The 27813-nt window shown below is 42.8% G+C and overlaps 1 protein-coding gene across 1 annotated transcript in view; it reads left to right on the forward strand.

Annotated features, from left to right (window-relative positions):
• The window catches only part of tmem131 (transmembrane protein 131), a gene marked incomplete at its 5' end in the record, with an annotated part of 41911 nt that extends 15675 nt beyond the window's left edge, over positions 1-26236 (forward strand). Inside the window, 30 exons of the mRNA XM_047375804.1 lie at positions 48-156; positions 1013-1121; positions 1209-1362; positions 1437-1607; positions 4359-4469; positions 4839-4973; positions 10546-10650; positions 10729-10815; positions 10934-11086; positions 11174-11249; positions 11644-11758; positions 12824-12962; positions 13085-13194; positions 13273-13345; positions 13456-13607; positions 13695-13837; positions 17186-17372; positions 18163-18348; positions 18436-18591; positions 20241-20656; positions 20742-20926; positions 21014-21144; positions 21225-21337; positions 21420-21572; positions 21671-21821; positions 24595-24704; positions 24785-24866; positions 24953-25056; positions 25161-25312; positions 25393-26236. Of these exons, the coding sequence (XP_047231760.1) occupies positions 48-156; positions 1013-1121; positions 1209-1362; positions 1437-1607; positions 4359-4469; positions 4839-4973; positions 10546-10650; positions 10729-10815; positions 10934-11086; positions 11174-11249; positions 11644-11758; positions 12824-12962; positions 13085-13194; positions 13273-13345; positions 13456-13607; positions 13695-13837; positions 17186-17372; positions 18163-18348; positions 18436-18591; positions 20241-20656; positions 20742-20926; positions 21014-21144; positions 21225-21337; positions 21420-21572; positions 21671-21821; positions 24595-24704; positions 24785-24866; positions 24953-25056; positions 25161-25312; positions 25393-25659 (4335 nt within the window). The remainder of the gene's footprint in view (positions 1-47; positions 157-1012; positions 1122-1208; positions 1363-1436; positions 1608-4358; positions 4470-4838; positions 4974-10545; positions 10651-10728; positions 10816-10933; positions 11087-11173; positions 11250-11643; positions 11759-12823; positions 12963-13084; positions 13195-13272; positions 13346-13455; positions 13608-13694; positions 13838-17185; positions 17373-18162; positions 18349-18435; positions 18592-20240; positions 20657-20741; positions 20927-21013; positions 21145-21224; positions 21338-21419; positions 21573-21670; positions 21822-24594; positions 24705-24784; positions 24867-24952; positions 25057-25160; positions 25313-25392) is intronic.
• Between the last annotated feature and the right edge of the window lie 1577 nt (positions 26237-27813).

A 27813-nucleotide genomic window follows, 5' to 3' on the forward strand; every position in this document is an offset into this window, starting at 1 on the left:
GACTTACTGTAACACATAAGTGACAGGTTCTTGTTTCTTCTCTTCAGAGTGTACGTACAACACCATCAAACGAAGCAGTCACAGTGGACTTCAAAGCAGTCACACTGAAAGCTGGCGAGAATAGATACACCAAAGTGGCGAGTATTAGTTTTGATGGTAAGTGGGTGTTTTTATTTGTTTTTAACGCAGAAATTGGCATGTTTTTGAAAAGATACGAGGTGAAAGGAAATTAAACTGAATGCAGGACCAATTGTGGTGGTTTAGGATGTCTTAAGCTGTCTGCATGCCCTAGTTTCTCTCAACACTTTGGCTTTAAAAAGGAAATTGAGCATGATAGAATAGACGAAATGTCCTTTATTGTCCCACAGTGAGGATATTCATGTGTGTCAGCAGCTACGTAAAAGACTAATACAAGCATACAGGTAGTTATAAATGTAAAAAGCTATAAAAATCAAAAGGTAAAGGTAGACAGCACAGTTAAGGAAAAAACATTACAACATTAAAAAAAACTACATTTGTTAAAAATGGCACTCAGGTTAAATATGTGCACTGACTGAATAGGGTGATTTAAAAATGTACAAAAACGCATTTGTAATTGTTTATGAGAAAAGAACAAGACACTCTTTACAAGAAATGGGAAAACCGTGTAGATAACAGTAGGGATGTAAACACTTATAGAGATTGCTGGGAGCAGTGATGGTTATTAAGTCTAATGAGATTTCACTTTCCTCAGCAGTGGTCAAAAATGTGTTCATGAGAAGTTTGGGAGTGGATCCCTTTTGTTCAAATTAATTTTTCTGACCATATCTACTTTAAAAATCCAGTATTTGTTATGCACCATGTCGAAAATAACATTTACAAAGAGTCTTTGATGCTTGTGTGACAATCTTCTTCAAACTCTGGCAAATCTAGACTTGTCTAATTTACTATTACATAACCTCTTCCTCTTTTAGGAACCTATATCTTCTCACAACAAACGTATCCACACTGTCTATCTTTGTTTGTATTGCAGCATCAAAAGCAAGAAGACCATATCAGTTCTCTGGTAAAATTACAGTTAAAGCAAAGGAGAAGAGTTATTCCAAGCTTGAAATCCCATACCAGGCAGAGGTTTTAGAAGGGTGAGCTACATCTTTTTAAGAACCACAGTGAAATAGTTTCTTTTTTAGTAGCTATTACTTCACTTTTTTCTGTTTGTCTTCCGGCAGCTACCTGGGCTTTGACCACACAGCCACGCTGTTCCACATCAGGGACAGCCCCGTGGACCCGGTGGACAGACCAATTTTCCTCACAAACGCCTTCAGCTTTGCAATCCGGATACACAATGTGTCCCTGCCTGAAGAGGCCAAAACGATGTTTAAAGTGAGTGCCAACAAAACTGGGTTTACCCATAGCTGAGGAACAAACTGTCATCATTTCTGTTTTCTTTGTTGTAGGTGCAGAACTTCAGCACGCCCATCCTCATCCCTGCACATGAGTCCCGTTACATCTTCTCCCTCCTCTTCCGGGCAGTCAGACCGTCCATTCACATAGACAGCAATATCTTGCTAATCACAAATGCATCCAAGTTTCACCTGCCTGTCCGGGCTTACACCGGATTCTTAGCGGTAGGCAAATGGTGTAGGAACTGAGAATAGCAGAGTTCCTACATTTACTAAATCAAGTAACCTAATCTTGCTGTGCTGCTGTTGCTGTAAAAATAGCAAGTTTCTGCTTTTGATCCAGTCAAATGAAATAGGTCTGACTGGAGGATGTCTGTTATATTGAAGGAACAGTTATGGAAATTTCAGAGGAAATGGAACAAAAAACTTTAAGCCTACCTCTGGTGCATGCAGTACCTTTCTAAAGTATTTATACCTACTGAACTTCCCCTTTTTTTCATGTTACAACCACAGATTGAGTGTCATTTCTTCAGATTTTTGTGAAAGATCAATACATAGTAAGTGTATAATTGTGAAGTGGAAGGAAAAGGATACATTGTTTTTGAAACTAGTGGAAAACTGGTCAGTTCATGGTAGGATGGATGTATACAGGTTATTTCTGGAAGAAAACCTGTCTGCACAAGAGTTGAGGCCGGGGGCAGAGGGTTACACTTCAGCAGGACAACGACCCTGAGCATACAGCTGGAGCTACAGTAGAATGGCTTTGATCAAAACATATTCATGTGTTTGAATGGCCCTGTCAAAGTCCAGGCGACTGTGGCTCAGTAGGAAGAGTAGTCGTCTTGCAATCAGAAGGTTGTGGGTTCGATTCCAGCTTCCTTCTGCCATATGTCAATGTGCCCCTGGGCAAGGCCCTTAACCTTAAGTTGCCTACTGATCTGCGTATCAGTGTATGAATGTGTGAGCGTTAGTGAGTGCGATTGGGTGAATGTGGCTCTAGTGTAAAGCGCTTTGAGTGGTCTGTATGACTGGAAAAGCGCTATACAGGTCCTTCTCAAAATATTAGCATATTGTGATAAAGTTCATTATTTTGTAATGAAAATGTAATATTCATATATTTTAGATTCATTGCACACTAACTGAAATATTTCAGGTCTTTTATTGTCTTAATATGGATGATTTTGGCATACAGCTCATGAAAACCCAAAATTCCTATCTCACAAAATTAGCATATCATTAAAAGGGTCTCTAAACGAGCTATGAACCTAATCATCTGAATCAACGAGTTAACTCTAAACACCTACAAAAGATTCCTGAGGCCTTTAAAACTCCCAGCCTGGTTCATCACTCAAAACCCCAATCATGGGTAAGACTGCCGACCTGACTGCTGTCCAGAAGGCCACTATTGACACCCTCAAGCAAGAGTGTAAGACACAGAAAGAAATTTCTGAACGAATAGGCTGTTCCCAGAGTGCTGTATCAAGGCACCTCAGTGGGAAGTCTGTGGGAAGGAAAAAGTGTGGCAGAAAACGCTGCACAACGAGAAGAGGTGACCGGACCCTGAGGAAGATTGTGGAGAAGGGCCGATTCCAGACCTTGGGGGACCTGCGGAAGCAGTGGACTGAGTCTGGAGTAGAAACATCCAGAGCCACCGTGCACAGGCGTGTGCAGGAAATGGGCTACAGGTGCCGCATTCCCCAGGTCAAGCCACTTTTGAACCAGAAACAGCGGCAGAAGCGCCTGACCTGGGCTACAGAGAAGCAGCACTGGACTGTTGCTCAGTGGTCCAAAGTACTTTTTTCGGATGAAAGCAAATTCTGCATGTCATTCGGAAATCAAGGTGCCAGAGTCTGGAGGAAGACTGGGGAGAAGGAAATGCCAAAATGCCAGAAGTCCAGTTTCAAGTACCCACAGTCAGTGATGGTCTGGGGTGCCGTGTCAGCTGCTGGTGTTGGTCCACTGTGTTTTATCAAGGGCAGGGTCAATGCAGCTAGCTATCAGGAGATTTTGGAGCACTTCATGCTTCCATCTGCTGAAAATCTTTATGGAGATGAAGATTTCATTTTTCAGCACGACCTGGCACCTGCTCACAGTGCCAAAACCACTGGTAAATGGTTTACTGACCATGGTATCACTGTGCTCAATTGGCCTGCCAACTCTCCTGACCTGAACCCCATAGAGAATCTGTGGGATATTGTGAAGAGAACGTTGAGAGACTCAAGACCCAACACTCTGGATGAGCTAAAGGCCGCTATCGAAGCATCCTGGGCCTCCATAAGACCTCAGCAGTGCCACAGGCTGATTGCCTCCATGCCACGCCGCATTGAAGCAGTCATTTCTGCAAAAGGATTCCCGACCAAGTATTGAGTGCATAACTGTACATGATTATTTGAAGGTTGACGTTTTTTGTATTAAAAACACTTTTATTTTATTGGTCGGATGAAATATGCTAATTTTGTGAGATAGGAATTTTGGGTTTTCATGAGCTGTATGCCAAAATCATCCATATTAAGACAATAAAAGACCTGAAATATTTCAGTTAGTGTGCAATGAATCTAAAATATATGAATGTTGAATTTTCATCATGACATTATGGAAAATAATGAACTTTATCACAATATGCTAATATTTTGAGAAGGACCTGTATAAGTTCAGTCAATTTACCATTTATCTAAGAATAATTGAGAATCTGTGGCAGAACGGATGTTCACAGATGCTCTCCACTGAGCTTAAGCTATTGAGCAAAGAACAGGCAAAAATGTCAGCATCTAGATGTGCAAAACTGATGGATTCATACTGTAAAGACTTGCAGCTGTAATTGTAGTGAAAACTATTTCTTAACATTGTTGACTTAGGGGGCTGAATACATATGCACCTCACACTTTTCACATTTTTATTTGGAAACAATTTGGGAAACTGCCAAAATCCAATTAGATACATTGAAGTATACTGAATTTTGTTGTCTGTTGGGAACAGCCACTGGTCCTGCCCCCCAGCCTGAAGGAGAACGTTCTGGACTTTGGTGTCCGCAGCGCAACGGACACCAGCAGCATCATATTTTTGGCGGTCAACAGCAACCCTATCGAGGTGAGAAGTCACTTGAGCTGATGATGTAATGATTATGACATTTTGCAAGTGTTTTTTTCCAGCAGCAGATAATGCAGTGGCATCTCTTCAGCACAAGTTTCAGTTTTGTGTTCAAGTTTGTTGCCCAATGTACTGTTGTGTAAGAGATGTCTACATGAGATTTTAGGTATGCTTGCTTGTGCTTTTCAGTATTCTTAGCTCAGTGTAATCATGTTGCAACATAAGCTTTTGTGCAAACATTCTCAGTTTTGCAGTTCTTGTTGATAAGTTGTGAGCAACATAAAGTACAGACATTGTTTTACGAAAGAACAACTAGATCTCTCGCCCAACATGAAAAAATGATACAGTCTTGGGATTTCTGTCCTCCAGCTGGAGATCAAGTCCTGGCTGGTAACCGGAGACAGTCTCTCCATGGAGCTGCTGAAGACGGAGAAAGGGAACGCAACAGAAGCCCTGAGTCGCCTGCTGGAGCTGCAAAGCACTTCAGCCTCACATCACAAAACAGTAAGTTCCCCATTGTGGCACATACCATGAGTGTTGCACGAGACTTAACAGAAGTCCTATTTTCTTTCTGGAAGCGTTTATAAGCTTTTCATGTCTTTATATTTTTAGTTTAATCAATGTCACATTTTGTGTTTTTCTTTGGGAACCAGTTCAGGTTGACCTGTTCTGTTTATTTGAAGATATTATTGATCCACTGCTGGGATATGAGTCAGAGAAGCAGAACAATATCAGATAGGCAATATATTATTCTGTAGTTGCCTTTCAGCCGATTCACTCAGCACAACACATGAGTATGGGATATCACGCTCTGCGTGTCCTGGCTGAAGCCACCTCTAATCACGCCTCCTAGGCAAATGATGTCGACAGGTGACAGGCCCCACCTGCACTATATACCTGTCCGTCATCGTCGTCATTACTCGGTTCTTACGCTCTTCACCTCGCTAAGAACACCTCTTTGAGTCAGGCTAGCTAGCTGCTGCTGGTTAGCTCTGTGTCTCTTTCTAAAGGCTACCTGGAACTAGTTCAACTGCTTTGTTGGAGATAGTCACTGCTGCCTGCTGGTGAGCGTGTCTGCCCGCGAAGCGCTAATTTCAAGCAGTTCGGTCTGGCTTTGTGGTTCAGGATGAGCACAAAGCTAAAGCAGAAGTCTTCTATTCGTCCCTGTCAGGGGTGCGGCTTCTCGCTTCATGAGAAGGACCAGCATGAGGCTTGTCCCGTCTGTCTCGGGATCGTTCACGCTCGCAAAGTGTTGGCGGAGCCCGAAGGATGTGTGTTCTGTCACCAGCTTCGTCGTTCGACCCTGGAGAGGCGGGTTCAATTCCTCGAGACGGTGCTGGGAGAGGCTGCTGTCTCACGGCGAGACCCACTGCTCTCCGAGGCGGGAAACCCAGTTTTGTCCGATTCGGACGAGGACGGCTTTTCGGTCGAAGTTCCAGCTGGGCAGACCATATGGAGTATGTTGATGGGTTAGCCGATAATGGAGGTGCTCGGTCTCAGCTTCAGCTAGAACCCCTTCAAGGAGAAGAAGACGTACTGGACATCGGTTTGGATGTTCATGGTCTATCCGATGATGAGGACGAGTCTCTGCCGAGTCAGGCTGCCGCTGCTGCGCCAGCAGACCCGGGCGACACGTCTTTTTTCTCTCTTTGCCGCCGTGCAGCTGACACCCTGGACGTGGAATGGCCCTCCCCACCTCCTGCGGAGAAGCCATCGCGATTCGCGGGGTTTTATCTCCCCTCGGAGCTGGCCGCAGTCAAGCACCATCTGCCCATGTTCCCAGACTTTGTCTCTGAGTTGACGTCTTCATGGAACAAACCACTGTCTACCCACGTCACGGTACCGGGTTATGGACAGTATCTGGACCTGGAAGACGCCGAAAATGCCGGACTGGTGAATCGTCCGCCTATGGAACCGTCTTTGGCAGCATATCTGGCCCCGTCCCAAAATCATGGTGTAGGTGGTCCAACATCGTTTCCGTCTAAGCACTGTAGGTTCTCCGCTGCTCAATTGGAGAAAATCTACAAGGCTCAAGCGACCACTGCTCGTGCCCTGAGCTCCATTACCATGCTGCAAACATACCAAGCTATGCGCTCGGCTGAGCTTGGAGCCGCAACACCGCCGGAGAGCCCTGTGATGCCACTCTTGAATGAGGTGAGAATCACCGCTGACTACATCCTCCGTGTATCCCGCTGTGCAGCGCTATCACTGGGCAGAGGGATGGCATCAACGGTGGTTGCGCAAAGGCACCTGTGGCTGACGCTCTCTGACATCCCGGATAGGGATAGAGCCGTCTACCTGGATGAACCGGTGGTAGCCGACGGGCTGTTTGAGCAATCTCTCGACGCCATACAGGCGAAATTCGAGCTGAAGAAAAAGCAGACCGAACCACTGCGCAGTATCATCCCCAGGCGAGATGTGAGACCCAAATCCAGCTCGGGCAATCGCAAACCAGCTGTACCGCCACCCCACCGAAGAGGATGACGCGGCCCGTGAGCTTGAGCCCTCAGACGGCACAGCCACAGAACCACGGCCAAGCTCCCCGAAAGACGGCCTGGAGCAGGGATCCTCCTCCGGGGCTCCAGAGGGACTCGACGTCCCAGAAGAAGAAGACGCAGTCCTCCTAGCTGTGGGACTTGGGATTCAGGAGTTTCGGGAGCAGGGAGACATGTTTACCAGTTTTCGGCGGCTGCCATCCAAAAGAGGTTTTGCTGGTGTTGTTCGGGATCCCAGTCCCAAGAGGCGCTGCGTTTCCCCCACACAGTCTCCCAAGCACAATTTCCCAACAAATATATTTGCACTAAAAGCCCCCAGTTTGGGTGCGTTGAATGTGTTTCTGAGCACTGCAGTTGTTCCAAATGTTTGTATGGATGCTCCAAATGTTTCAATAAGGACAGTTTTTTCTATGAAAAAAAGTCTAAATCAAAGGACTGCAGGCAACAGCCAAATGAGGCTGCACCTCTCTCGCACGTCGGGAGAGGGCAGCACCGTTCCACCAAAAGTGCCGCAGGCCAGTCGCCTGGCTTCACGTCTCCATATGTGGCGCGCGTGCGCACTCCAACCTTGGGTGGGGAGGACCGTTGCTATGGGTTACCGTTTACAGTTTCGCCGGAGACCACCCCACTTTGTTGGCGTGGTAAACACGGCAGTAATGGCCCAAGCAGCAGAGGTTCTGAGAGAGGAAATAAATACACTGTTGGCAAAAGGAGCTATCCGTGCGGTTCTCGAGTCGGATATGAACAGAGGTTGGTACAGCCGTTATTTTGTTGTTCCGAAAAAAGGAGGCGGGCTTCGTCCAATCCTGGACTTGAGAGTTCTGAACAAATACCTCCGAACATACAAGTTCAAGATGTTAACACTCAAGCAGCTTCTGAGTGCTATCAGCCCGGGCGAATCAATCGCCCGGGGGGGGGGCGTTGTGCGATGGCGTGGCGGTGAGGGGGGTTTGGACACCAGTACAATCCAAACTCCACATAAACTACCTGGAGCTCTTAGCGGTTCAGAGCCGTGGCAACTCCCCGTTTGCCAGGATCTCCTCACTCAGGCAGGGGGGGAGATATTTCATCCACACCCAGAGTTGTGGAAGCTGCATGCTTACCTGCTGAGAGGTCGAGCTTATTAGCCAAAGGCCTCACTCTTGATGTGGTGGCAACAATCCAGAATGCAAGAGCATCCTCCACTAGAGGCTTATATGCTTATAAATGGAGAGCTTTTGAGCAGTGGTGTGAGGACAAGCGCATTGTTCCATTTCAGTGCTCAGTGGTGGAAGTTTTAACGTTTTTACAGGATCTGCTGGATAAAGGTCTTTCCTTTTCCACAATTAAGGTCTACTTGGCTGCCATTTCTGCCTGCCATATTGGTTTTAATGGAGTCACACCAGGTGCTCATCCTCTGGCTGTATGCTTCTTAAAGGGGGTTTGTAGACTCAGACCTGTGATTAAACCCAGTTTTCCTTCCTGGGATCTCACATTGGTACTAGAAGCTCTTTGTGACCCTCCATTTGAACCTTTGGAGTCAGTAGATGTGAAGTTCCTTTCATATAAGGTTACTCTGCTTCTTGCTCTGACAACTGCAAAGCGGGTTGGAGACCTCCATGCTTTGTCTGTAAATCCTACCTGCATACACTTTTCACCTGATGGTTCCAAGGTCACCTTGCGACCCAATGCAGCTTATCTTCCTAAGGTTATACCTTTGGACTACAGCTCCATGACTATGGAGCTTTCCAGTTTTTGTCCACCTCCTTTTGCATCTGAGGAACAAAGGAAGTTACACTTCCTGTGCCCTTTACGTGCACTGCGCATTTACATTGACCGTACTCAGTCTGTGAGGTTGTGTGATCAACTGTTTGTGTGTATTGCTAACCCAGCAAGGGGGAAAGCTCTGTCCAGACAAAGACTCTCCCACTGGATTGTGGAGGCTATTTCTCTAGCTTACAGCAACAGGGGTCTCCCAATGCCACGCGGTGTGAGGGCTCACTCCACCAGGGGCATAGCGACCTCCTGGGCCCTATTTAGAGGGGTGCTCATGAGTGACATTTGTGCTGCAGCCAGCTGGTCTTCGCCGCACACATTTGTAAAGTTTTATCGTTTGGATGTGACAACCCCTTCTGTGGCTCACTCTGTTCTTTCTGCTGGGTGTGAAGTGCTGCACTAGTATGCAGTGTATGATCCAGGTTTGATGGCTGCTCTGCAGGGCGTTTATATATGTCCCATACTCACGTGTTGTACTGAGTGAATCGACTGAAAGGGAACGTAAAGTTATGTATATAACTACTGTCCCCTGAAAGAGAGTATCAAAGTACAACACATGGCTGCTCAGCTGGGCTCGGTGAATAACGGCTATCGAACTGAGTAATGATGATGTGGACGGACAGGTATATAGTACAGGCGGGGCCTGTCACTTGTCGTCATCACATCATTTGCCTAGGAGGCGTGATTAGAGGTGGCTTCAGCCAGGACACGCAGAGCGTAATATCCCATACAGTAGTTATATACATAACTTTATGATTCATTACACAGAGTGTAATATTTGAAGTCTTTATTTCTTGTAATTTCAATGTTTCAGAAAAATGGAATATTACATAAGATCAATCATAAATGACCTTTTAAATAGAAATGTAAGGCTTCTGAAAGTATTTTCCTTTCTATGCACTCAATGCTTGGTTTGGGCTCCTTTTGCATGAATTGCTGCATCAATGCGGCGTGGCATGGAGGCAATCAGCCTGTGGTTCTGCTCGGGTTTAATGGAAGCGCAGGTTACTGGACTAAAAGCAACATGGTCAATGCTTCACAATCCTCTCAAGGTTGCAGTTATCCCTGTTGCTGACACCAAATTTTGGGTTGGGTTGCTGTAAGCCGTAATCATCAAAACTACAAGAAATATGGCTTGCAACTTTTCACTAAAACCCTTTTTCGTGTTATTCTCATTTTTCGAGCTGTACCTATTAAATACATTGCCGTTAATGACACAATGTGAAATGTTTCAAGGGGTATGAAAACAAAGACACAGTATGAACCCATTTTTTACGATACATGAATTTGATACAACTCAAAGGAGATTGTTTCCTGTTAATAATTTGAACTTAATAATTGTAGGTTTATGCTGGTGGCTGCTGCAGCTCTGTGTTTTCAATGTCAACTTTTGTTTTTGTGCTCAGTTGCCAGTGAGGGAGAGGAGATGTTTAAAAAAAAGAACTATTAAATTAAAAGTTGTCAAAATAAAATATTGCACCTCTAAAAACCCATTGCAAAGGTTTACTGCTTTAGCTGGGTTGACAGCTCATTACCATCAAAAATAATTTCACGAAGTCTCTCTCTGTTGTAACTCATAAGAGGGAAGACTACCGAACATCAGTGTACCAAAGTCTTACCGTTCAAAGCACTGACTAAGATGATATCTAATACCTGAAAATTGCTCAGACTACAGAACGAACCAAGGTCACATGGCTGATAAATAAGAACATTAGATTTAGCTGCTCCCTTTACAGCCTTACGTTGCTTATTCTGCACAACCAAAGCAAATCGATGTTTGCTGCATTAAACAAAAAAAGACAAAGCATACCTTCTTCTCTCTCCAGGTGATACTAGCATCTGGCTACTATGCAGCTTTCAGAGTGACACTAGTGGCCAAGGCACTCGAGGGCGTGTATGATGGGGCCATTCACATCACAACAGATTATGAGGTTGGTTCTTGTTTGTAGGGAGAAAATGCCAGCTTACATCATCCTTCATGCTAACTTTGTCTTTTTTGGTGCCTTCAGATATTAACCATCCCAGTGAAAGCCCTCATCGCAGTGGGGACATTAAACAGTTCACCCAAGCACATCATTTTGCCTCCTTCATTTCCAGTAAGTAACACTCAGAAAAAAGATTTCACATCAGTTGGACTCTGGGGACACACGGGACGGGTTATGAGGTGTTATTGATCTCATGTCTTCTGTAATATGTCTTCTATTGTCTCCTCAGGGAAAAGTTGTTCACCAAAGCTTCAACATCCAGAGCTCCTTCACGCAAAAAGTCCGACTGCAGCAGATCCGCTCGCTGACAGAGGACATTAGGTTTTATTACAAGCGACTTCGCAACAACAAAGATGAGTTGGAGCCCAGACGAAAATCAAAGGTACATAATCCTCTTCAGGATTAGAAATACATTTATTTATTTTTTGTTGTGGACATAAACTTATTTTTATTTTTCCATGTTTTCCAGGTGGCAAATGTTTATTTTGACGCCAGCTTGCAGTGTGGTGATCAGTGTTATGTGGGCCTGCCATTTGTGCTTAAATGTAAGTTTGGTGTTCCCAGATCAGATTTCTGTCTCCATGGGGAAGAGGGGTCATGTTGGCATCATCCATGCTGTTCGGTGATTTTAAAAAGGCTCAGTTTCTTTTTCTTGCTTGTAGGAATTACTGTTAGTGATTTATGGCAAAGCTGCAGACCTTTGTGCAATATGCTTGACCCCCTCTGAGGTGGCAGATCATTGATGACTGAATATAACTTTGAATAAAAGTCCAGCTTGAATTTACTGCCTCTGTCCTGTCAGACCTTTCTTAAGCTGTTGGGTTTATCCTGGATTTTACAGACATTGTATTTTGTTTCCTCTTTCCCCTGCAAATGTTAACTTTGTTTAACTGTAGCCCAATTTCTAAATTCAAATCTGTTTCTTTTCCTGTTTCACAGCTGAATCTAAGCCCCATGGGCTGGCGTTACAGGAGGATATCTGGGATGCTGATGTAGACCTTCATCAGAAACTCCTTAAACGTTGGAAGGAGATCAAAGAACGCTCGGGACACAAGTAAGCATCTTATAGACACTTGAGGTGTGTTTTGACTATGTGTATACATATTTCCCCAAGAGCTTATTTTCCCAGAATGTTTTATTTTACTCTGGTTGTTACTTTTTTGCCTTTCCAATGTGTGGTCTGAAAAGTCCACTAGTGCAGGGGTCTTGCTGCTTCAGCCCCAGTGGTCTGGGGAGAAGAATTGCTGCAAACCAAAACCACAGTGTCCAGATTGAGATTAAAACAGTGCAATCAGCCCAACACAGCACTATCCTCAGGATTGTTTGATTATAGTTTTAAAAGTCAGGGCAAGTATTGCTCATTGATTTCTAAATCAAATATGGCAGAGTCTCTTAGGGAGATGGGAGGAGGACAGGGATTTTTAGTAGTTAAACAACAATTACACTTTATACCTTTATTTAAAGTCAGTCAAATTCCACGAAAAGGTGCAACTGTAAAAAAACTAACATTTTACCAACATATTATTTTTACTCACTTCTAGAAACATAATTAAAATTGCTGTAGAGTTGGAGGAAGAGGATTTCTTTTTTTCTGTTTTTTTTAAAGCTTTAATCATTAAAGTCTGCAGTATTTTATTGATACCATGCGGCCCCAATTTCATTCAATTAATGAATATTTCCACCTAAAATGGCAGATTACATTAAAATATTTGAATTTTAAAACTGTAAAAAACTTTGACAAACAAAATAGTAGTTACTACTGTTCTACTATTTAAAGGTAACAGAAAATATCAATGTCCAGGAGTTTAAACTGGGATGACTGAAACAAAATGTCTGGACTGTTCAACCATGAAGAAATGTTTGTCAACCTTGCCCCACAAAATTCCATCCTAAAGGTTCAGGGTACCAAAAGTACCACTTTCCTACATGGACTTTTCTGGGATTAAACTCCCATCCTGGTAATCTGAATTGGCTCTAGTTTCTGTAGTAGAAATGATGAGGGGGTCCAAGAAAGCTAGCCTGGGTCCTGGAAACTCACCTTCAGTAAAACTTCTCTGTTGAGTTTTTTGTATTGCTGTGCTTCCTGAAAGCATAAATATTCCCCTTTTTTTCCCTGAAGAATTGAAGCTGTCTTTGAGGTCAACACGGACCTGCAGAAGAACATTGAAGCTAAAGTAACAGCATATTTGACCTGGCCTTCACTTGTGAACTCTTCACAGCGAATCACGTTTCCCCTGACCAATACAAACAGCTCCTCTGTGAGTAAAAACCACCCATTTTATGTTGGCACAAGTACTCAGGCACATCCAGGAATGTATTTTATTTAATATAGGTTGCTTTGATTAAACTGATGGAAGTACATGTTACTGTTACTCTGCAGGAGGAGGAGGTGATTCTGCAGAACCCTGCAGACGTCCCGGTCTACGTCCAAGTTCTCCCACTGGCGCTTCTGCCCAACCCCTCTGTGTTTTCTGGAAAGCTGGCCGACAGGTGAGAAATCTTTGAAACTCAGCAGTATTTATTCTCTAATCAGTTCTAAAAATCATTGTCTGTGCTTTCAATTTCCAGGTTGCCATTGGGAAATCTGTCCAGTATCAACATTGACACAAGCACATTAGAGTTTCAGGTTCACAGAAATCAAGTGAGTGCAGCATTGATTGTTCCCTCTTACTAATCATATTACTCCTGTCCTTGGTTGAGGCAGCATGTGAAAGTTGTTTGCTGCTAACAGGCCCTTTGTTTGTTTGTCAGACATCGCTAATAAGGAGCAGCTCAGGGTTTGTTGAAGGCTCAACCAGACCCTTTGTCTACAATCTCTTACTGCTGCCTGGGGAAATAAAGTCATTCAGTGTGAGGTTCACGCCCATCAGAAACCACAGCGTCTCCTCCCTTCTCATAGTCAGGTAACCATATTTATTAACGGTAAGAGAGCAGTGACCTTGGTAAACACAGTTATGTTTATTCTCAGAATCTTTTGGGAATGTGTTTAGGAACAACCTGACGGTGATCGACACAATTGTACTTCATGGACGGGGTACGACGGAGGGCCTGAAGGTTGCAGGGAAGCCTCCAGGGCAGGGCAGCTCGCTGAGGTTTAAGATGACTGAGGCTTTACTGAAAGACTGCACAGAGAGTAAGTTTAAACTGCTGGGAGTAAAACTGAGATATTTACATGGAATCTGAGACTCTGATAATTAACCCATAACCTGCTCAGTGGTGTGTGTGTGTGTGTGTGTGTGTGTGTGTGTGTGTGTGTGTGTGTGTGTGTGTGTGTGTGTGTGTGTGTGTGTGTGTGTGTGTGTGATCAAAGCTAAAGGCTACAAAATCTCTTGAACTTACTGGCAAAAATGTTAGTTTTATAAAACCAGAAGTTCTGTTTTTCCCTTATTCCCAATAGCAGTACTAGGAATCATGTTGTATAATGATCTGTGGAATATTACTGACAAGTTGACAAGGATTTTCTTTATCTTCTCATTCATTACTCTCCTTTTCCCAGGTTTGTAAAAAGGACCTTGTGCCTAAATGCAGTCAACATTTGCCCAAAGGAAAGACCCTTTGAAAGAAAATATAGCATGATATAGAATTTCATAAATGTTTAAACAAGGTGTTACAAAATGAACTAGTCAGTTGCACACCTGCACCGACTTGCTAATGTATTCAAAGTATTCCCACAACATGATCCTACCATCACCGTGTTTCACAGTGGGGATGCTATATTCAAGGTGTTGGTTTTCCACCACACATGGTGTTATGCATGGAAGCATAAAGCTCTATTTTGGTCTCTCGTGGGCAAAAACTGACAAAATGTGGCAAAGTTCAAGGAGTACACTTGATATAACTAGTCATAGCAAAACAGTAGGTGGACTGGGAGTTAGGAGCTTCAGCAGATATGCACCTCTGTCCACGCTTATTTGATCAGACACAAAGAACTTCAGAGGAAATGTAGCAAATTAATCGTTCTGTCATGTAAAATTACAATGTGCTAAAAACGGTTATCATCCAGAGCCTATTTATCATCTTTAGTGATAAATAGGGATGGGTACCTTTCACATTTGAACCAATACCATACCAATACTCGGTACCTGGGAATCAATACCGGTACTCAACGGTACCAGTTTTCGGTACTTTTGTATGTGTTTATATAGTAATAAATGTTAATTCATTTAATAATAAAATCTCAAAAATTTTCAATTTAACATATTTAAAGTTTATATATTGATAAATAATGAATATATCAAAACAACATCCAGCTGTTTGTATTGTAACATCAAAGTTGTTTCAAACATTTCCTTAACATTAAAACCCTTAACTGACTACGTAGTGTAATGCACATATTAAAACCCAGCCTTGTTGCTGGCTGCAAACGATGAGTCGCTGACGATTGCAGGCGTGCCAACGGTGCTGAATGCAGGAGTTGCAGCCGTAGATCTGAGGCTGAAAAATATTCTCTTCAGCCTTGACCAAAATCTTGTGCTTAACCAGGTCAGTGTATATATACACACATACACAAGAATATATAAATGGCTGGGTCCGTGGTTTCCTCTGACTGCAGCCTGTTTTAGCTGTCTACATATTCAACAGAACATTCTTACAGGGAAAAAACTGAAATGTTTATCTTGTTTCTTTCTTTCTTTTCTCTATCATGTATGTATTTAATTACCAAGCTCAGTCTTATAGATCCAGAGGGATCATTTTACCTCGGACACCCAAGCCAAGTCAAAAACTTTTATTCGGTGCTGACTGGACTTTTGCTGTGTGTCAGGGGCAGGGCATTAAACAATTGGTCTATGTTGTGTCCTTCTACCTTTGACATATGTACCAGGAGTAGGAGAGTTAGCCCTGCTGCTGCTCGCAGGACAAGAAGTGCTGCCATCAAAACAAATTCTGCCCTTTTAAAAACCTCAGATATCCTTGCCTGCTTTCCAGGTTTTAGCGGCATGTTTTTCTGTCCGCTGTCAGTACCTTGTGTTCACCTGCGTGCGAGCCAACGTAACTCAGTGTGTCGGCGTTGGTGACACAGAGTCTGAGGAGTGTGTTTTCGTCCAGCTTTTGTCAAGTTTGGCCATAGAAAGTAGAGTAGCAACAATGCAGGAGACATGATCTATTAAAACGAATGACATTAACTGTTCAAACATGCTATTACTACATACCATGATCCTCTTGGGGGAGGGCGGTCTGGTTGGCGGGGTGGGGCGCCCCCCTTGAATAGTGGTGGGGAAACGCTGCAGGTGCTTCCTCAGATTAGAAGTATCCCCGCCGCTGGCCTTGCACTTCACGCTACAAATATTGCAGCAAGCGTAATCTGCACCCCATTTTGAAAAGTGGAGCCATACTTTCAAGCGCTTTCTATCAGCCATGCTTGCTCTGTGGACTGTACTCTTCCACTTTCCCAGTGTCACAATGATGTGTTTAGGTACCGAAACATGGTACAGTTTGATTTTATGTGAATCGGTACTCAGTAGTACCGACGGAATTAGTGATAAAGCAATACTAAATTACTCTAAACTTAAGACCATAGTCAAATATTTATACAATGCTCAAAAAAGTTAAAGAAACACTTCAAATCTCATTTGGGAAAAAGTATGGATATGTATACTGATATGGAATGGGAAATGTGTTCGGAACAAAAGGATACCACATTATTTGATAAAAATGAGAATGATCAACCAACAGAGGGCTCAATCTGAAGTCACAGAGAAATATTAACTGAAAATCTGATGCAGCTGCTAGTCCAATTTGCTGAAATGTCTCTGCAACAACTCAAAATGCTACTTAGTTGTTTGTATGGCCCCCATGTCCAGACATGCTCCTCATGAGATGATGGATGGTGTCCTGGGGTTGGGCTGCCTGTGCAACCTCTGTAGGGTCCAGGTATCGCCTCATGCTACCAGGAAGGGCACTGACCCTGGTCAAATGCAAAACTGCTAAAAAAGCAGTCAAAAAAAAATGAGGAGGTAAAAAATGTTTATGACCTCCACCTGCAAAATGTTTTTGGGGTCACCTCATTGTTGCCCATTTAGTTCACCTGTTGTTAAATTCATTAACACCAAAACAGCTGAGACTGATTAACAACCACTCTATGATATTTAAATGCACATAAAACTGAGCACAGTGACCCTGAACTGCTAGAGGAACCTTGATTGTTTTTTTAGGGGTTTTTTTTCTTTCACATATCAAGTGTCACCATGAAAATGCATTTCAGCAGTACCTGGTGTATAGCTAGTTTCGCGAGTTTAAACAAATGGAAAGCACCTGACTGTGCCTACCTTTTGTTTAACCAACCAGAGCAGACTGGGTTGGTCCAAAAACAAACACAACTTTTGAGTCAGAACATGACAGGCGAAGTGAAAGCACGTGACAGAAAAAACACTGTTTCTTTAGCTTTAAAGCATTTAGGTTTGGACCTTTACCACCCAGAGTTCCAATGAATCAGTTATTTTGTGTCTGTTTTTATTTACCATTGTTCTCTTATGTGTTTCAGAAATAAAAGTCAGGGATCCAAACTTCACCCTCAAAAGAACCTTCAGAGTGGAGAACACTGGATTGCTCCCGATCACCATCAAATCAGCAGAAATCAACGGGCAAGCTTGTGAAGGATATGGATTCAAAGTCCTCAACTGTCAAGAGTTTGCACTGAATCCAAATGCTTCTAAAGACCTCATCATACTGTGAGTGATCAAACTGCCAAGTGTTTGCTTTTTATGTGATCTAGACGTTACTCAGCCGTGTTGTTGTCATGTTTACATGTTCAAGCTTGTCGAACAGATTGCATCATACTGGTGAGGATTAATTAACATTAATGAAATGTATGTGTTTTAAACAATCCATTTTAGATCATATGGGCAGATAAGGAGCAGGTGTGATGAATTTAATGGGTGTTTGGTTAAAAGTCCTGGTTCTGATCTGTTAATCTTGTCCATGTATGCCTTGTTTTAAGTGTGTAACATTCATCGGTAATCGGTGTCCAAAATGAAGGGACACCGATTACCGATTTGTAAAATTATTTACAAATAATAATAAATAATACAATTTTATTATTTATTAAATTATGCGTGTACCACACGCATAATTTAATAAATGATTGAGGCTGCATGATACTAGGAAAACATGAACATTGATTTTAGGGATTTTGACTGTTATGTCCATGAGCTTTAGCATCTACATTGCTGAAATTGATATCAGGTGTTGACATCGATCCAATGAGCTCAATATCTTAACATGCAGAGCTTGAATGCATGCAGCTTCAATTATAATAACTCACCAAATAACGCGTCTAAGAGGTCATTTGCAATTGCAGTATTGCATATATTGATGTAGCAATATCATTTGACTCTAAAAATGAATAAATGCTGATACTTCTGTATACCTAGGAAGATACCTCTCAGTTCTCCATCATAAGTAACCTCAAAGGGTGATGCAGATGAGTGAGTTCTGGTTCTGCTTCTGTTTTTGCTTCAGGTTTACGCCCGACTTCACCTCATCTCGGGTGATCAGGGAACTGAAATTGGTGACGCGAGGGGGCTCAGAGTTTGTGTTCATCCTTAACGCCTCGCTGCCCTACCACATGTTAGCTGCTTGTGCTGAAACTCTGCCCAGACCCAGCTGGGAGCTGGAGCTCTACATCATAGTGTCTGTTGTTATGAGGTGGGAGCCATTCCAAGCGGAAAACCACGTTTTACTTCTAACTTTGCAGATGGCTCATATTTGCACGTTTGCTCTCTTCCTTTGCAGTTCCATGTTTCTGTTGGTGATAGTTACTGCATACCTGGAGGCGCAGAGCATCTGGGAGCCTTTCAAGAGGCGTGTCTCTATAGAGTCCAACTCGAGCATGGAGACTGGGAGACCTTTTAACCTCAGGGAAATCGTGCAGATTCACAGAGATTTAAAGTAAGTGTGAAAGAAAATTAATACTTGATTTGTAACTTAAAGAATCTGACAAATGCAAATCTGTCTGATCGCACTCCTGCAGCGAGACGAATCGTAGAAATAGCCAATCTCAGATGCAGCTGTTCAGGCAAATGAGGATGTTATGCATCCAAACACTACTGTGAAAACAAAATAGAAGTAACTTGCCTGCACAAACCCTGTAGAAGAGACACAGAGCTGTGCATTTGGACAGAGGATCATTACTCAAGACAGGGTGATTTGTATGCATATTTCTGTAGGTCAGGTAGTGTGGTGTGGCTCCCATAAAGAAACAGGTGTGTCTGGGTATACAGAGAACACTGATTATAGGCTCATTAGTCCACACCCTTTCAGATCTGGACAATAATGTCCCACAACACCCAGGTATTCCAGTGTGGCGCTGCTGGAGGCATTGCATGTACTTTTAGTTGACAAGATGTGCCTTTTCTTTACCAGAAATTATTGGGTGGGTGTCTGGAAATAAGAACTGGCCCTGTGAAATCTTTGATCACCGTTTGTGTGTTGCAAGGCCTCTGGAACATAAGGGATATCTCCCATAGACTCTGGGTTGTGGTTTAGTGTTAGTGGTTAACCACTGTGCATACACTTTACCATATCTGGAACTGGTACTGGCCCTTATCAGCCATTGAGATGATTTGTATATTTAATCACATAAGTAAAGCTTTGGCAGGTCAAATTAAACTTCTTATCACATCTCTGTTTGCATGTTGGTCTGTATGTCATACAGAGACTTGTTTCAGGCGTCGCTTTGGATCAACTCCTGTTTTCATGTTCAGTGCATTAAGAACTAGCATGGAACCTTATGATGCCTGACCCAGCAGGCCATATAGTAGCAGATTACCTTTACATTAAACTCTTTACATGGCTTTGCAGAAGTATTCATATCCCTTAAAAACAACATCTTTATAGTGTTTTATTAGTAGTGCATTACTGGGAAGTGGGCGGACAGGCAAACATCCGTGAACATCCCATTTGGAAGCTTTGCCACAGATTGTCAATTCGATTCAGGTCTAGGCTTTGACTGGACCATTCTGACACATGAAAGACTTTGATATAAATCAGTGGTTTTCAACATTGATCCTCAGGGCTCAGTGTCCTTCATGCTTTAGATGTCTCTACTCCAGCACACTTTATTCAGATGTTGGCATTATCTCCTCAGCATGCCACCAAGTCCAGCTGAAGCCTGTTAGTCATCCATTCATTTAAGAAGTAACCAAAACATCCAGGACAGTGAGCCCTGAGGACCACTGAACTAAACCACCCCATTGCAAGCCTGACTGTATGTTTCAACATAAACTCTCAGGAGCTTCTCTGTCCCTGAAGAAAAGCATGATGCTGTCACTACTTTTTGAAAGTCAGTTTTCCATTTCCTTCCACCTCACAACTATGCCCCATTTTATATTTGTCTGTCACTTAAAAAGCAGAAGGGGTATGAAGAAGTTTGCAATGCGTTGTAGTATTTGGCATCAATAAGCCTTTCCCTGCACTACTTCAGCAGAGTTAGCTTTTTGTGTCAGGAATCGTACTTTTAAATCTAAACTAACAGTGTTTAAGAACAAATAATGGGGTTGAAGAACAGCTAACCAGATTTCTGTCCCTGTCTGGTTTAGTGACTTTAGTGACTCATCCCAGAACTCCAGGGGATTTTACCCCTCCAGCAATGGCACAGCAAGAGTTGGAGGCCGACAAGGCAACAGCCGTACCTTACCAGAACCTGATGGCCAAGACAAGAGGCCCAGGATCCCCTTTAGCCGCTCATCTATGCACGCTACTCCATCTCAGCTGCCCAAAGCAAGTTCATCCACTGGCCAGGATGGCCCTCCAGCTCCCTGCCAGTTAATCAGTCGAAAAGCTCGCAACTTCAAACAATTGGACCTTCAGAGTCAAACTGTAGCTGGGTCGTCATTGCAGGAGGATCCAGAATATTCCAGCCTGATAGGAGCCATGGACAACGACCTCGACCGTCCAGAGTCACTTAATACTGAAGCTCTACAAGAGCAGAACTCTCGGGCCATTCAAAGCGAAGGTACCCTTATCTGATTACAATCAAGTGAGCCGAGTGGCTCGAAGGATTTTTAAAATGGTGTTTACATGTGTTTTGATCTTTTCAGTGTTAGACTCCAAACGGAAGCAGCGTTCAAAAATAAAAGCCCCAAGAAAGAAAGGAGAAAAGGAGAAAAAATCCAGATTAAAGACTCAGGGAGATGAGCTCAAAGACAACCTGGCAGACAACGACGACAGCTCCTCCACCACCACAGAGACCTCAAATCCAGATGTGGAGACAAACCTTAAAGAGGTACCTAGTAGTATTGCAGTTCAGCATAAATCCTGATGAACATTTTTAATATTTTGTTAACTTACATAAATCCATCATTTCTGACAGGAACCAGTGAAAAAGAAAGGAAGGACAACAACTCCTCGAAAGACAAAAGAGGAAACTTCAACTTTCCCAAGCAAACCCAAAGAAAGAAAACAAGAAGCTACAAAAAAAGAGACCCAAACAGAAAAGTCCAGGTTTTATTTTTGTTTCTTTTTAAATTAAAATTAATTAATGCTTTGGTTGGTTGAGTGTTGACAAGTCTTTATTGTTGTAGTTCTCTGGAGCTGCCATACGTAACACCCCTGGAGAACAAGCAACGCAGGAACTTTGCACCCAAAGCTCTTCACCCCCTCATCTCAAAGTCAAGACCTGCGCAGAAACAAAGAAGTGGGTTCCTAAAGTAAAAATTCTGCTTATGCTTTCTGTTGGGACAATATGGGTTTTTGTGACCTGTTTGTTTATTCGACAGTAGACGGGAAGCTGGACGAAGGGCGCCCCCTGCATTTAGCCAAGCTGTCATCCAGCTCCTCCATACCGGAGTTGGGCCACAGCAGCAGCTCTGAAGGAGAGAAGGATTATGCTTCTCCGGAGTGGGATATCCCTCTTCCTATAAACAGCCTGCGTGAGTACAGACCTGAAACTGTCCTGTCATTCCCGGTGTTGGTCCAAATTTCAAATCACTTACCGCCTTTTTGTTTTATTACTGTATTTTGCATACAGAAGCAGATAGTCTTCAGCAGATCTCCCTCCAGACATTAAATGCAGATCCCTTCCTGAAGAGGTCCGCCACAGCTGGGACCTACTCCCCTCCGCCGACCTCCCCTAGCTTAATGTCCCGAGGCACTTACAGCAGTGTTGTGAACAGTAACAGGTCTGTGGCCCCTTAAACTAACAAACACTAAAACATGTCAGAACTTCATCTCAGCTTCGCTTTAGGAAGCAGGTTACATTATATGAATGAAACGTTTCTGTAACCACAGTCCATTGCGACAGTATTCACAACCCATAGATTCTTGCATGAGACAGACCAACACCAAGTAGTGCATAAATAATGATACACGGGTCTTAAATGTTTTTACATACAAAAATCTGAGACGTTTTGCGTGCATCTGTATTCAGTCCCCTTTACTCAAATTCCATCTAATAAAATGAAGTCGCCTAATTCGAGTGTTCCAGTGTGTAAGTTATTCTCAGTATAAATGCTAGCCTTCTGAGAAGTCTTCAGATGTTTGTTAGAGAACATTGGTGAACAAACCGTATCATGAAGACCAAGGAACACAGCAGAAAGGTCAGGGAGAACATTGTGGAAAAGTTTATAGCAGGGCTAGGTTATAAAACAGCATCCCAAGCTTTGATCATCTCACTGAGTTCTGTTCATCATCTGAAAATGGGAAAGGTATTGCACAACTGCAAACCTACCAAGACATGGTGGTCTACTAAGCCCCTGGGCAAGGAGAGCATTGATCAGAGAAGCAGCAATGAGGTCTGTGTGGCAGAACAAGACAGCTTCTAGTTGTCAGGCTTCTGAAAAGTAGGTTCATTTCTTTTCACCAATGCATGGGTGGGCTCCTTTTGTATGAATTATTGCATCAGTGCTGACTCCAGCCTCAGTCCACTCTCTGTGAAGTTCCTCTTGGTAAACCCGGTTGCTGGTGCAGCTTTATCTATCACACTTTTTCCTTCCACTTAACTTTCTACAAATAACCTTAGATACAGCACAACAACCAGCGTCTTTAGCAATGACCATTTGTGGCTTACCCTCCTTGTTGAGGGTGTCAGTGACTGTGTTCTGGACACCTGACACCTTTTTTTTTTTTTTTTAGATGGACCTGTAGATGTGGTAGAATGACCTAGTCAAAGTCCAGATCTAAATCAAATCAAGAATCTGTGAAAAGATGTGATGTTCATTGAGGCTCTTTGTCTCATCTTACTGAGCTTGAGCAATTTTGCAAAAAGAAAAATCACTCTAGATGTTCAAAAGTGGTCGTAACAAAGAGCTGCAGGTTTAATGGAAGCCAAAGGTGGTTCTAAAAGATAGTCACTCAGAGGGGCTAAATACCAGTGCATACCACACTCTTTATTTAATATTTGTCATAAAAGTTGAAAACAGTGTATCCTATTCCCTCCTCTTGACCTTTATTCACAGCCTTGTGTTGTTCAATCTCGTTTAGGTTTACATTGAAGTTTGTGGTTTTAGGGCAACAAAATGTCTCTGGAAAAAGTTCAAGGGACTTTTGCAAGGTGCTGTTTAAGTAGACTTACCAGAGCTATACTGAAAGATTACTGCTGACAAAACATGGCAAAGAAAAAAAATCCCCAGTTTTATTTAGTTTCAGAAAGCAGGGTTCTGCAGAAAAAAAACCAAATATATAAATCCACACACAGAAGACTCACTAACCACTTCCTGTATTAGCAGACTGGTATTCTGTGTTGCAACATCCTGATGTTCCTTTTATATATTAATTTAGCTTCTGAAGAATCCATTTCATCCACTATGCCCAGTGTGGTTTCCAGTTCTTGTACTGCGGCTAATTATTTTCTCCTTAGCTTGAGCCTTGCACTCGTTGCTTTCTGTTATGGGCGGGGCATATACTGGCTTTTATTTCTATCCTATCTGCAAATCCAGTGGGTGGAGACCTTTAATATCTGATGATAAAAACAACCAATGTCACATGTTGTCTGGGTGTTCTTTTAAACCGGCTGCTTCTCAAAAATCAGATCTTTCCTTTCCATCACACACTCTGGGATTTAAAGTTGGGTGCCAACTTATGATCTCCTGTTTTTGAACTATAATATGAGAAGATATAAGAACCATATTCAAAGCCTTCTTCCTGTGAGAGGTCATTATTATTAGATCCTAGAGAACGCAGGCCTTTATGTTAACTCAGATTTCCAGTATTTTAAATCCAGCATGCTCCATAACAGACAGAGGCTGAAAACCCAGAAACATGAAGCAAGGCAACATTGCTGTGATATGTTAGCCTCCCTGTTAGCTGATTTAGTCTTTGTTTTATTTGTTTGGTCCCTCAGGGATGACAAAAATAAAATTAAGCTCATATTTATGTGTTTATTACATTACAAACAAATAGAAGAATCCATGATTATTTCAAATTGGTAATGAACAAAAATAGGTCTGAGTATTGGCTCTTTTACTTTAAATGTAGGAACAGGAACTTTAACTTTATAATGACGAGTATTTATTAACCGTATTTATTACTGAGGAAACTATGTTTTAAGTGTGATTCATTTAGATATTCACAGTATCTACACTATTAAATGTGACTAATAGTAGGATGTAAAGTAAATGAGTTTGCACATTATTACGTGCATTCAACCGCAGGGTAGCTGCATCAGTCCAAATGTGCCGGAAAAATGGAAAAATCTAGCAAATGACTTGTCTCACCTCATGGTGCATTTAGCTGCTGTAAAAATCAAATTGCAGTCTGTTTGGGTTTCCTTTTTTTTTTTCTGGCTGTAGCTTCTCATGGTTCTTGTGCTGCTGCGGGTTTATTACAGAACCCACAAACCTTAGATTTAGTCTCTTAACTTGAAGGCACCTTGCTTTAGAAAATTAGCTGGATGACTTTGGTAATTCTTCTGAAGAATCATTTTGTTCTGTTGAACTGTGCTTTTGTTTTTCCCAGTGAGTTGACCCAGAAAAAGGCTCCAGGAAATAAGCTGTCTACAGGCACTCCACTCCCAGGCAAAAACCTCACCTTTGCTGCTGTAGCTGCAGGTTATGACAAAAGCCCAGGTGAGCACGTAACAGTGTTGGGATTCTAACCCTAACAGTGATCACATTGCTTTAGCAGTAAGGCTGTATTTTCTCTTCAGGTGGCTCCGGCCCAGGTAAAGGAGACAGCCAAGGCAAGACCCTGGCAAACATGACATCAGTGGAAAGCGACAGCTCAGACAGGTTATTTGAAAGAAACAAGCAGATGGACATGCAGTTGGGAACATTTATACCTCGTTCCTAATTTTCTATTTCTTTTTCTCCTCAAGTTCTGGATTATGGAGTCCAATTGAGAAAACCGGTAGTCCAAACTACCAACCTGACAACTCTTTCTCTGCTTTTGGACCCAACAGCTCCTTCAACCTGACGAGAGGTACCTTCCATGCCCGATTATGAGCCAATAGAGGAATGTAGAGTGACGTGTTTAGCAGCTAAATGTTGCTTATCACCACAGTGAACGGTGTGTGTTTGCTTTAGTTTTCAGTGGAATGAATCTCCCAAAGCCATCTGAGCCTCAGCCAAGCTGGCCAGAGTTCACCACGGTGTCCTCCACCATCTGGGACATCCCGACCAGTGATCCTCTGCACTCCTGGCCCAGCAGTTCCAGCTCACCGACTGCCCCAACAGCAGTAAGCTCCAAAATTGCCCCACCAATGTGCATCACGTGTGCTAACACTTTTCATGACGTCCTGCTTTTGTTTGTGCGCAGTCATTCATTGGAAACGCTGGTATTCCGTGGTCTGCAACCACGCCCTTCAGCAGCTCCATCTGGTCAACAAGCGCAGATTCGGCGTTACACCCTTTCTCACCTTCAACCAGTTCAGCCGCTCTGACTAATCTGGTCAGCAGCCCCGCCCAGTCATCGCCGACTTCCACTGAGATGAGCAGGACCTTCAACCCCTGGAGCGCGTGGCGTCCCACCCTGAGCAGACGCAGCTCCGAGCCCTGGCCCAGCTCTTTTGACAACGGAAACTAAGCAGCAAATGGCAGCAGTTATCTGTATGCTAAATAAGTCTTTTATAATCAGAGAATCCCCTCGGAAAGAAACATTATGTGGAGCACCACCCCACCTTTATTTCCCTGCAGCTTTTAATTCCAGAGGGCATTAATGCTAACTTTTATTTGGGTTTGTTTTAACAAGAGACCCTGAAATCAACATGTGGGTGGTATAGAAAGGCTAATAATGCTGCATTCCTTTTCAAAAACTTGGCAAAACCTCTAAAGTTTAGCATTAAACGACTTATTTTAAGCCATGTGCCAGCTCAGTTCTTATTAGTTTCCAGTAAAAGCTTGTTTGAGGAGCCAAATTTACATCCATTCACACTGGGATCATTGCACTTTGCTTTTATTTGACAGAAGGGATCTTTAGAAGTCTAAAATTGGATTGATTTATTTTTTCCAACCCTCATTCCATAAAAGTTTTAGGAATGTTCATGTCCATTTTTAAAGTGGAATTATTTGGTCTCGTGATCAAAAACAAATTCCTCAGTTTGGGGTTTGAACTCTTTGTCACTGTCGTTTGTCTGCAGATTTAATTAAAAATTTCAGCAGAACATCTGGGTTTCATCTCGATTTATTTAAAGAAACTTTGTTTTTCACAAATATGGTGTAACGAACAGCATGAAACAGTATTTTAAGCAGCAGATGCAGAGGGGTCAACAGGAATGTGTGCTGAACAAGATCATCTGCCTCAAGCGTCGCTGATCTCTGATTCCTGACAGGTCTTTCTTAGGGTGTATTCACACCAGGAAAGTGCTTTGGTCCGGACCAAAAGAGAACTTTATGTTTTTCCTTTGGTGCAAGCCAGTAGCGTTGCTAAGCAACAAACAGTTTATCAGGTGTGATTACCTTACAACACACACCTTTGCTACCGGCTACGGTGGCTTTTTATGTCCAAAGTGACGTACGCTTTTTGTAGTTGGTTCGGATCGGGGCCGGTTTGTATTCAGACCATAAGCGAACCGCACCAGAGTCCGTTTGGAAGCAGACCGAGACCACCTCAAAAAGTGGGTCCCGGTCCGGTTGTTTGGTCCGGACCAGGGTTCGCTTGAGTGTATTCACACCTGCACAAAAGGTCCAGACCAACGGGGCAAACGAACTCTGGTCCATTTAAAGCGGACCAAAAGTGGCAAGTGTGAATGCACTCTAAACGCAGTTAGTTTTGCAGACGGCATGTGCAAATCTGATGGAATATCAGCACAAACAACCACATACCAGATATAGTGACTGACTTTATATTTAAAAGAGTGACTTGGGGAAGTAAATTTGCTTGATCTCGGTCTGACTTCAGCGCGGATAAAAAAAGAACCTGATTACAGAGATGCCATGCTGGATGGAGCAGTTTATTCCATTTTATTTTGGCATATTTTTAACAACCAAAAAATGCTGGTAAGACGTTACAAATATATGGGGTGAAAGAATTCATGAAACTCTTTCTGCGTTTCTCCAACAAAATGAATGAATAAATGTATAATAGCACAAAATCAGAAAATATCTTGTAACAATTCTTGTTATCAATAAACCTTTAAACCATAGGCAAGCTGTCAAGTTCTAAAGAGAAATGACCTAATTATTGGATATGTTGAAGCAGAGACATGTCTAAAAGTTGCAGGAATGTATGAGATCCCCACTTCAAATGGTGCCACATTTGTAAAGTAAATGCATTTGTGGGTCGAGCTGCAGAGCTGAGAACATGAAATACTTGACAAATCCTCTGCTAATGTCAAACTGGTTTTGGTGGAGGCAGTGTGATTGTGTGAGTCGGCATCTCCCTCACTGGGAGAACAAGGCTTGTCATCATTGGAGGCAATCTCTATGCACAGAGATATCAAGATGAGGTTCTGCAACCATATCTCCACTCTTAGAGACCAGATTCTGTCAGGCCCACTGAACACTTAGTGGATCCGCTTTGATGTTCTGTTTGTGCCAGTGTCCAACAGCTGACTTGCTACAAATGCTGGTGGAGTAGCATTTGTTTAAAAGACACATATGGGCATATTAGGTTAAATGTGTTTCTGTAGATGAATTTTGTGAGAACCGATGATGTATTGGATTCCTGAAGGGGTTTGGAATGTTTCAACAAATACATTAAGCGCCCAGGAAAAAGGGAAGAAGTAATGACAGCAAATTG

This window comes from Girardinichthys multiradiatus, chromosome 9 (assembly GCF_021462225.1).
Source record: "Girardinichthys multiradiatus isolate DD_20200921_A chromosome 9, DD_fGirMul_XY1, whole genome shotgun sequence".
Classification (NCBI taxonomy): Eukaryota; Metazoa; Chordata; class Actinopteri; order Cyprinodontiformes; family Goodeidae; genus Girardinichthys; species Girardinichthys multiradiatus.